Genomic DNA, 11260 nt, shown 5'->3' on the forward strand with positions numbered 1-11260 from the left:
TCGTTAATAGTAGTGGACAAACTCTTTAACAATCTGGTCAATCAGTCCACTGCAACTTCGCCTTTTTTTGCAATTATGGGTTAAGTCTTAAATACCATCGGCGAAGTTGGGTCCTAAATGTAATGGCCCATATGAGATTCTAGAGGTAGTGAATCCAGTTGCCTTCAGATTAAAACTTCCTCAGTCTCTTTGTGTTCCTAATGTTGTCCATAGATCCCTGTTAAAAGAGTTTACGCCTTTGGTGTTGTCTGTCTTGTCCCCGCCTCCTCCAGTTTCTGTCGATGGAGTACGAGGTGCAGAGGATCGTGGATTCTTGGAGTGTCCAAAATTTCATCCAATATCTTGTTCATTTGAGGGGATATAGACCCGAGGAGAGATGCTGGGTTCTGGCTCATTCTGTTAAGGCAAATCGTTTGGTCAGGTCCTTCCATCTTAGGTTGGTAGCTCCCCTAGAAGAGGGGGTACTGTCACGATTCCTCCACTGTATCTTTGACACCGTAAGTGACTGCTTAGTCATCCAATCTAGTGCAGGGTCATGCTGAGCTGTCAGTATCTTGATAGACAGCTCAGCCATCCAATCTGAGAATAACCTTCCTTCAGGTGTTCCCAGGTACACAGCTAATTAGCTAAGCTGTCAGTCCCAGGACTCTGACAGTCGTAGCATTTGCTCGGTGGTGCATGTTGCCTTGTATTCCTGTGCTCTGTTTGTTGATCAATTGCTACTGGACCTTGGACTTTGTTCTGACCATCTATTTTCCCAGCCCCTTTGCTCTGATCCGCTATCTTCCTGGTATTCTGACCTCAGACCATGACCAGACTATGTAGCGCCCCGAGGGTTCGGTCGCTACAGAGGTATTGCATCTCACCCAGAGGTGCGATATCTCACTTCCAGGTAAGGATGGAGTGTGGCTCAGGATCCTAACACCCACATGCACTACACCACATTTCCGGGGGGCAGGGCGACAATGCTCCCAAGAGTGAGCACAACTGTCCCTGTCCCTGGCTGGAGTGGGGGGAGGGAACACCTAGAAAGGGGGAATCCGGTAGTGTGTGGGTGGGGAGAGTAGATCCAGGGTGCACTGAAGGAGGAGTATATAAGGTGGGCACCACCTTAGGAGTTCAGTTCAGTCAGAGAGGAGAAGAGAGGGAGCAGGGGCTCTGTACGAGCTCTGCTCCGCGGGCAGGCCAAGTCACAAGACCTGGGCCTGGAGGAGAAGAAGAGAGAGGAGAGGAGCAGAGGAGGCTCCAGGAGTGGAGTGAAGGGACCCCAGGGGTGCGGACCGGCCAGTCGCCACCGTACGCTCGACGCTACCAGAGTAGGGGGGTCAGGCCAAGAAAGGGAACCAGATCCCTCAGCTAGTGGAGGAGAGCAACTACCCTCAGCTAGTAACCGGAGGCTGTGGCATTGTACGTGTCACGGCCCCTCACTACACCCGTAAGGAAGGCACGATATAGGGCCCAGGGAAACGGAACATATGTTTGCCCGCCAAGGCCTGAGGCAGCTGGACAGAAACGTGGTCAATTGTGGGGTACGACAGGCCAGAGAAAGGACACACAAAGGGGGTCCTGAAAAGCATTCCAAAGGTACCTGGGAGTTGGCCGAGCCCCTCACCTGGTGAGCGCAGTACGACGTGGGCAGCCATTACCTGCAGAAGTGGCTTGGAATGTAAAACTGTGAGTAAAGACCATGGACTGCATCACTGGACTCTGAGTCATTACTGTTGCTCCCGCGCACCATCACCCCCATCATCTGCACTCCCTGCCCTGAGGCTATACTCCTCCCTTGGGAAGTTATACTACCCTCTGCTGCGCACACAACATCAGCCTCAGTGGTCTGCCCCGCAGCGGCGGGACCGGATCGCCGCCATGGAGACTACAACCCCCAGCATTACACAGAGACCCGGCTCCGGGTATTCCCCCACACACGGCCCAGGGGGTGCGTCATCTACACCTTTGTCTTTCCCCTTTAGTGCTCTCTTGGTATCTGACCCCGGAACGTTTGACTACTCTGCCTTACTGCTTGTCCGTGAGTAGTGACTAGTGTCACAATTAGTATTTGGAATCATTCTATTGAATTGTTCGTGTGACTAGCCTGGGATAGTAAGGTTGGGAGCCCAAGTTTGTATTGAGGTTGTCACTAGGGTTCATTTTGGGGTGTGGCAGTATGAGCTGCTGAAAACTTGTGAAAAATGTGTTTATTGCTGAATGGAAACCAGAAATTAGTGTCACTTCCACATGTCAGCTACCCTATATATGGGATAGTTGAACCCCTGATTAAAATTATAACATTGAGGTAGACCCGAATATGAATATTGTCTGTTTTCAAAACTGTATTGGATATTTGAAATAACTTTACAAACACCATGCTTCATAAACTTAAAGTGTAACCATTGTTTTAATTTCTATTTAACAAATCAATAATTCACATGAAAGTAAGCAGCTATGTAATATATCTTATCAGAGAAATATGCTTCTTTGGATTGATCTTTTACTATCAATTCATGGGTAAAATCTGTTTTCAGTGAAGACAGATTTCCCCATTACTGAGATAGGAGATGACAGTTAGTGCTTTGAAAATTCTATGAGTGGGAGGAACTAGAGGCATACACAGACATTCTGCTTCAAGTAGAACTTTATGATCACCAACTGTCATCTTCTATCTCACTAATGGCAAAATCTGCCTTCACTGAGAACAGATTTTACCCGTGAATTGGAATTTTAATATTGAATAATCAGTCTAGGAGGAGAAAGAAGTGGATTCAGATATATTACAACGTTTCTTATTTGTACGTGTACCATTTGTATTTGAAATTAAATTAAAGGCTTTGTTGAAAAGGTTTGTTTTATGACTGGATCCAAAATGGATTCTACATAGACAATCTAGTGAGGCTTGCGGCCTTTCACTGCTTCTATCACGAAAGCAATTCCTGTTTATATGCCCTGTTGGCACCACTGCTTTACTAGACCCAAGATGTCAGGTGAAATGCCTTGTTGGCCACTGATTCTTCTGGCAAGTTGCCAATAAAGTAGTAGGCCGCAGCAACTTGCTGCACAAGCTGTAGCCTAGAAGGGGTGGTCTCTAATGACCCTTTTATGCATTACGTCTTCATTATCTGTGGTTTCCTGTCATATTTAGTTGTTGACCATGTCCCTAGTCCCATGTTTTTCCTTCTAATTATACTGCAATGATATTGGCATAAAGCATTTGCATCTTTTGCATTGTGGTGGTATTGCTGCATTTCATTGAGGAGGCAACATTTTGGAAAAGAGGATATCTGCATCAATCAATTAGGGGCACGCTATATAAAATTATAGAAATACTTTATTTTTTGTTTCAAGATAATAAAACGTGAAGCTTAAGAATTTTAAAATTCCTTTAAATGGAAGTATTGTATTGCTTTATACGCAATGAGACAACCAGTAGGTCCATAGAGGCAGATTTATTACAACGCCGTAGCCTCAACTTTGATGGAAAATTTCCCATATTTTAGCACGTTTTTGGCAAAAATTTTGTTTTTAAAACATTGTTTGCAAATCAAGGAAAAGGGGAGTGGCTTAACAAAATAGGGTGCGTGGCTTCAACGTGACATTGTGCTTCGAGTAGCGCCATAAAAGTGGCATAAAGCAAACCTATTGGTACACAATGTGAAGTTAGACATAAGTGCCTAAAGATTTGCCAAATTTGTCATCCAGTATAAGACGCTGTATTTAGTTGGGTACACTTATAGACTGCCTATGTCACGCTTCTACTAAATATTGGACGGGATTAATAATTCTGCCTCACAGTGGTTGATGAGTAATTATTTCCTTTAAATTCATTTAACTATTAATATTTTGCATTTTTGTTTTATTTACTTTTATGTTTAGGAAAAACATAAACTGGGACGCCCCATCACCCAATAGTTATCCATCACGTGTCATATCACTAGTTGGGAATTCGCTGCTACAAATGCAAAAGTCACTTTTTCTCTCATAATTCCATTGTGTCAGAAACAAATGATGACTCTGAATGTCATTTTATTTCCATGACTGCGAACTATGCAGCCGTAAACTATGCTTCACACACTCGACCAAATGATTAAGGGATGATTTTGGCTTCTTTTTACGATACCACTCTTCATAAAACAAATAAATCTCAGGTTCTTAGTACCCCCCAAAAAATAATAAACTGACACTAGATTGCCACAAATGATTTACTGCACATGAAATGTCCTCAGATACAATCAGCAGTAAGAAATATAACTACATGGCTTGAGTAGACAAGCGATGTAATAAGCAATGTACGCCTTCTTCATCCATTCCGATAATAGGATTGATCGTCATGTTTATTACTGCCAGTAGAGAGTTTCCATCACCAAAATAAAAATATTGGTGCATTTTAGTGGTTAACTCATAATTAAAGGGTTTTCTAAAAGTTAATTTACAATTGTACCTGTGGATTTTCGATGCATTTATGGTTTGTCTGCATTTGGATAAAATAAAAGATCTGAGTTGTGGAAAGAGCATTGACACTTGACAGCTTGGACTGATTGCGTTAAGTAACAGAAATCCAATATTGCTAGTGCAATAATAGATTTCACATCATTTTATTGTTACAATTTGCTGTTTGTGCTCCTGAAAATTCCAGATCTTCCTATATACTAGCTTTTTCTAGTTAGTTTATATCTTTATTTCTTACTTTATGATAGTGGAAATACTGCAAAGCAATGCCTCGTACCAAATAGCAATGATTACCAGATAAGGTTGCTGATGAGATCTCACTGACTTCATTAATAATTTAGATAACCACAGAAAGCATCAATTGGCTACTTAGCATTCAAACCGAAAGGCTTCATCTACAGATTAAATTCTGAGTCTATTAAACTGTTGGGGAAATTCTTTTTTAACTCTTAGAACTTTACTACTAAGCTTTAGCGTTCCACTTTTCTATACATTGCCCACTGTACGTTATATATGTTTGCTGCATTTCTTCAACAGAGTCCTAATTTAATAGAACTAACAGGATTTGCACAGTGATGAGCTCGGAAGTGAAGGTTGGACATTAATATTTATTTGTCTAGCATTTATTGAAAGCGTAATGTATTGGAATTCTTCAGCCACTAAAACATTGTACAGCTGCTTCCAGGTGCCAATTGTATTTAGCATCCCTTTCATTTTATTTAAAATACTATAAAGACGGCGGAGCTCCAGGCAATGAAAACTTTAAAAGCCTTATTGCGTAAACTATTACAATAAAGGAATGCGAGTGCTTACCTCCGTTCTCAATTGATCCGTCTCAGAAAGTCTTCACAGAAACAGCAAGTAGCTGTGGACTGACAGTAGGGACAAGTGCTGCTGAGTGCCGGAAGGTGACGCCTATGCTGCTGTCCATGGTACTTATAGTTTCCCCACCTGCTAGAAGATGGTGCAGCAGTCCATGGTACTAGTGCTATCCCCACCACAAGCGGGCGGTGCCGCTGTCCATGGTACTAGTCCTAACCCCACCACTAGAACACAGTGCCACTATCCAGTAGCACTACATGATCCGGACCAAGGAACTAGTGTAAGGGAAGATCTGCCCCCTGCCACCTCTTCCTGCCCACCTCTGGTGTTCTTTCTGTCTAACTCCTCCCTTCATTTTCCTATTCGTAGGCATTTAAATTATTGGAGACAAAACCTGCTTGAAGAACCTGCCTTCCTCCAGAGTGCAACTTTATCCAACCAAACAAATTTCCTTAGTCACTTGATAAGGTTTCGGGATGGACCGTGATCCAACCCTACTGAATTGATACTTCTTAGACTTATCTATTAGTGGTTTGATTGATTTACAGTCCAGATGAAAAACACTTTGAAATTCTTAAATAACTCCTTCACTTAATATATGGAGAGTTATCACTGAGCATTTTTATTAATTGCAAGCTGTGTTTAGTTGTGATGTTGTCCTTTTTAACCCTATCTATTGAGTAGAAGAAGACTAAGCCCTCTGACATTCATGCAGTATCTATTGCTCATTTTGCAGAGCTCCTTTACTATTTGTGTTGTTCTTTTGTATACATTTTTTTACACTTTTACCATAATTCCATTAAGTTAATTGGGAAGTTTTTCTGGAGAACTTTGAGTTCTACAGACATGCTAACAGAATATGAAAAAGTGTCACAGGAACATTAATAAGGAAATTTAGTGTGACTAATGTATAAATGAATCCCGAAGCCCGGCTGCTATGTGACTTCTGAATGAAACCCATTCCAGCGTTCGGACTCACTGTAGAAGTGGTCTGTGATCTATTGAATTGTGAGAAGTGTACGCAAGTGGGAATTTGATTAATGGGCTTCCTCTATACTTCTTGAAAGCCGTCATGTTCTCAGACGTTTGATGGACACTCTGTATTATGTATTTATTGATAGAAAAGCCCTGTTTTCTAAAGTAATCAGGAATTGGGAAGCAGGTCCATCAATCGGAAGACTAATGATGCTCTGAGCTAGAAATATTTTCATGAAGAGCAATATAGCTGGCCAGGAACTCAAGACTAGTATATTTCCTTGCTTCATATATCCACTCTTGTTCACTGAATATGTATTTGACAGATTTTATTTTTCTCTTTAATGTCAGTGAATGATTTTCATCGTGCGGTTCTGCTGTAAAATAGGGGACTTTAGAGGATGGTTGGTGTAATTAATTGACAAACTAGATATTTACAATATTTAGCAACTTTATTTCCCTGAATATGCCACAGTATTATTTCATATAATTCTTTTTTTTTTTTGTACAGATATACAGTATTTCACACAGAGTTGGCTTTAAAAATAGACAGTTAAACATTTTCACAATACTGCACCTAGTTTTCTTTTGAAGGGGAGTACATTACTACCTATTATGACCTTGACATATTAATGGTTTCTAATGTTTTAAGTGAAAAAAAACCTGACATAAGAAAAAAATCTTACAGAAAGCATAGTGACATTGTGAAAATGAAAAGTACAAGTTATGAATTGCATGTCGGTGCATAAACATATGGCTGATTCTTCTCTGTCCACCTTACTATCGTTTGCATAAAACTTTGTCTAGCTATACTCATAGTCGGAGGATTCCTCATCAGACATGTATTTACCTGTTTGGGCTCCGTTGTAAGTGTCCATAGTATTGTCCTGTATGTGTTCACCTTTATGTAAGCCCTTGTTGGACTTTGCCCTGCGCTCTTCCATTTTAATGGTATCATACAAGCCCTTAGGTCCCTCATCAAGCAAGATGTTTCTTTCTGAGTGGGATGGCTTCATTTGGCACACGTTTCTGAGGAACAAGAGAGCAGGAGCATATAGTACATTGGCAAGTCCCATGCCAAGGTTAAGCTGAGTGAAACCCATAGTGTGCACAATCTGGCTAGCAACAATAGGCCCAAGAGCATAAGCCACAGAGTAAGATATATCTGCAATAGCATAGACACTTCCATACACAGAGACATGGCGGAGATCTACAAGTAAGGCTAGAGTGGGTAATAGTGCAGTATCCACCAGGGCAATGCCAAAGCATAAACCACACAAGGGGATAATAAGCTGCTCAAAGTTTTTACAGGCTGGTACAGTGCAAGAACTGGCACCAATTATAACCATTCCTATGGCACCGTAGAACCACTGGTATTGAGGGTAATTGGCTGCAAGCTTTACAGTGATATAAACTCCTAGAACATGAGGGAAAAAAGCTGGCAGCCAAGTCAGACCCATTTGCCACTCAGAGGCTCCCATAGTCGTTTTCATCCAGTTTGCTATGGTGGGCTCCAAAAATGCCAAAGGAATGTTACAGGTGGTTAGTGCTCCAGCTACAACTGCAATATATGGGTCAATCATTAGTCTGTGGATGGGTGTGCCCACTGGCATGTTTTCTCTAGTCCGATTCGCAAAAGGTTTTATGACTACTAATAAGAGTATGCCATCAATGAGGGAAATGCAGGCTAATATGAGGAACGGTACTCTTTTACCCACAAACTGGTATAATATGCCTCCAAAAGGGGGGGCAACCAAACTCCCAAATGAGATAAATGCTAAGGCTATCCCCAAGGCTTTGCTCCGCTCTGCTTCCTCTGTGTATTTGTCTGCGATCATAGCGATCCCAGAAGTATCTGCAAAGGCAGACCCCAAACCTTGTAGGCTTCTTGCCACAAAGAGTGTAGCATAATTCTCAGCAAAAGCAAATATGACAGTGGAAAGGAACATAACAATAAGTCCAATAAACAGAGGGATGTCATAGCCAACCCTGTCTATAAAAGTGCCACTCAAAGGGTTGACAAGCAGCTGTAAAATAGCTTTGGAGGCAAATAAGACTCCTATTTTGATGTCTTCATTCTCTGTTGGGTACGGGGGTCTGATGATCGATTTATTTGAGTAAGACGAACTAGAATTTATTTCTCTAAAGTGTTTTTCACTATTCAGCCTCATACTTTGTATATAGTCTGGGATGATTGGTACTATCACCATGTAAAGCATATTATCAAGAAAAAGTGCCACACAGACAATGAACAGAATGAGTCTCCTCTGGTGGTGGGCTTCTTTCATGGCGGAGCCTATTTGTTTAGTTCTTTCACCCATGGCATTGGATAGTTTCTCCACCGCAGACTTGGCTGTCCCTGGTGTATTCTCTGAAGCCATGTTTTCAATTCTCACTGCTAAAGCGCGAGCGACAGAAAATCCAGGCACTCCTTTCTCACTTCGAACAACAAGTCTCAGGAGAACAGCTTGGATCCTAGAGGGAGCATTCAGGAGATCTGATGGTCCATGAACAGGGCGTCACTCAAAAGAGCTGTAAAAAAAAAAAAAAGGACACAAAGACTGTTAGGTGTTCATAATGTACATGAACATGACCTTAAGCTGTGCTAGATAGTGGGGAGAGAAGAATTGTACTACTGTTACATATTAAAGCTACATATGGAAAAAGTAAAGTGGAAGTCTGATAAACACACAAGTTAAATGAAGGCTAAAACATGAAAAGAGGGAATAGGCTCATGCTGTAGATCACGCCTCATTTCCACTAGAAATAACACATTTTTAGCTACTGGTCATAGACAAGCGATGACTTCTGAAGACATGGTAATGAATTGCTGTTTGGAACTAAAATCACAACAATCCCTTTCTCCGTTCCTAACATTCCCTTTCTTATTTCCATTCCCATTTTTTGCAAATTGAGATCCCTGCTCGTTCAGAGGTGCTGGGAAAGAGGGGAAGAAAACACTTACTTTGTGGTTTGCTCCTAAATCAATTGCCGTTCACGAGATGCATCCTCACAGCAGATTGTGAATGCTGAGCAAGCGAGCAGATGAGTGCAGCCTCATCCATACAGGAGAAGATCTTAATTAGTGCTGGCTGCTGCTTCTTGATTTGAGCTTCATATCTTGCTGTGATTGAACCATTGGAGAGGTATCCACTTCACCCAAGCAGCATCCATCCTTCCTTTTGTGATGCCATTGGCACAGATTGAGTTGCATGCTTCTTGATTCCTATACTTTCTTTCCACTGAAGGCTGTGACGCACAGTTAGCTTTGGCCCCCAAGTGGCTACTTTGGGAGCAGCGTCTCCTTATGCTAATTTAACACATGGAAGAACCTTAACCAATTACTATCAGCTGACCCTCCCCTTTTCCTAGCATCATACAAAGGAGAGGTAATCCCTTGCTCAAGACACTTTTTTTTTGAGTGTTGGAGAATTCTTTCTTTGGCATGTAGAGTTGTAACCATTTCTCTCCCTCACTGCTGTCACTCATTCTCCTGTATATACGACAGGACAAAGTAATTTTTTATGCTTCTATAGAAAAATCTTTTTGCATAAAAACAGCAAAGATTTTTGACTGTCGAAAAGTCCTTATACAATGAGCAATTTTTCATGCAATCGAACTGTAAGGAGTTAATAGTTTTTGGAGAAGCAGAGTGAATGAGTAAAAACCAATGCAAATGTAGGTTGTAGCATCCTCCCAAACTAACAGCAAAGCATGGCATGTGAATGAAGAAATCATCCGAACAAACCTAACTGAGAAAAAGAATGACTATGATTGTAGCACCATTGTTAAGTGATAGCTGATTAACCAGAGGGGATAATGGGAAGGATTCACACAGCCGTAGACAATGTCAATCCAGCCTTTTGTACCACTAGACACATGTAAGCAAGCACTTTAGCAGGCTGCAGGAACTATCTTGGTGCTCACATCTTGCAGACAGGGAAGGATCTCTTTCTTAACCGACTTCTTCGACTGGAATCCGCCCGGTATTAGCAATCTGCAGCACTGCCGAAACTGCACGTTTGGTAGAAGAATGGAGTCTGTGAGGTGTAATAGACCCAGCTTTGAGGAGTGGTTTGATGGCTTCTGTTCGGATCCCGTTTTTCAGGTCTGCAGAAGGAAGTATCGGACTGAAGCCATCCAACAAGGCGGCCAATTCACCTCCAAAGAAAGAGCTACACCGGCTGGAAAACGTTTCCTATGTTTGTAGTTCTCATTTACTTTGTGTTACTTTTTCAGCATTTGGTGTCAACATTGTAGAAAAAAATATTTTTCTCCCCTCCCCCCCCGAAAATGAGACAAATATCTATAGTAGAAATGCTAAGAAAATATCACTTGAAACACCCTTTCATTCTGCAAGTTATCCAGCTTTCCCAGGTTACTGAAAGGCACATCTGCCTACATATGGCACATTTTGGTAATGATAAAATGATAACGGGAATATATGTAGGTAGATTTAGTGTTCAGCAGATTTCTATTAGAGTTCCACCAGCATTGGTACCCAGCTTTCCCAGGTTCCTGAAAGGCACGTCTGCCTAGATATGGCACATCTTGGTAATGATAAAATGATAAAGGGAATTTATGTAGGTTGATCTAGTATTCAGCAGATTTCTATTGTAGTTCTATTACAGGATTGGTACTCAGCTTTCCCAGGACCCTGAAAGGCAAATCTCCCTATCATGATTTTGAGTGAGGAGGGGGATTATCTAGATAGATTTAATTTTCAGAAGATTTCTCATGGTTCAGCTTTCCTAGGATCCTGAAAAGCAAGTCTGCCTAACTATGCGTGTGTGTTACACAGCTCTTCTTCTTATTGAATAATTGAATTAGAGGGATGATAACTTACTCCCTACTAGTGTTGAGCCACCCCCGTAGTGTTCGGGTTCGGCTCGGTTCGTCGAACACCGGGATGTTCGAGGAACTGTTCGTCGAACTGTTCGTCGAACACCTTAGAACACCGTGGAACACCGTTAAAACCAATGGCAGGCAAACAAAAACACATAGAAACACATAGAAAACACCT

At 41.7% G+C, this 11260-nt stretch overlaps 2 protein-coding genes across 2 annotated transcripts in view; both read right to left on the bottom strand.

Moving 5' to 3' along the window:
- Window positions 1-5550, bottom strand: part of CHAT (choline O-acetyltransferase) — a 202789-nt gene extending 197239 nt beyond the window's left edge. Inside the window, exon 1 of the mRNA XM_073685964.1 lies at window positions 5254-5550. The gene's annotated coding sequence lies outside the window, so the exon portion shown is untranslated. The remainder of the gene's footprint in view (window positions 1-5253) is intronic.
- Window positions 5551-6687: 1137 nt separating this feature from the next.
- Window positions 6688-9535, bottom strand: SLC18A3 (solute carrier family 18 member A3). The gene is made up of 2 exons (XM_073681455.1): window positions 9203-9535; window positions 6688-8769 (listed from the first exon to the last, which is right to left on the bottom strand). Exon 2 carries the CDS (start codon window positions 8616-8618, stop codon window positions 7041-7043), a length of 1578 nt encoding a protein of 525 aa, XP_073537556.1. The 5' UTR covers window positions 8619-8769; window positions 9203-9535; the 3' UTR covers window positions 6688-7040.
- Window positions 9536-11260: the final 1725 nt, after the last annotated feature.

Source organism: Phyllobates terribilis, unplaced genomic scaffold (genome assembly GCF_046119375.1).
Source record: "Phyllobates terribilis strain yellow unplaced genomic scaffold, ASM4611937v1 Scaffold_5__5_contigs__length_657084704, whole genome shotgun sequence".
Taxonomy (NCBI): Eukaryota; Metazoa; Chordata; class Amphibia; order Anura; family Dendrobatidae; genus Phyllobates; species Phyllobates terribilis.

What these genes read in the sequence shown, in the direction of transcription:
- SLC18A3 (XM_073681455.1), bottom strand. Translation starts at nt 8,618, where the DNA reads ATGGCTTCAGAGAATACACCAGGGACAGCCAAGTCTGCGGTGGAGAAA.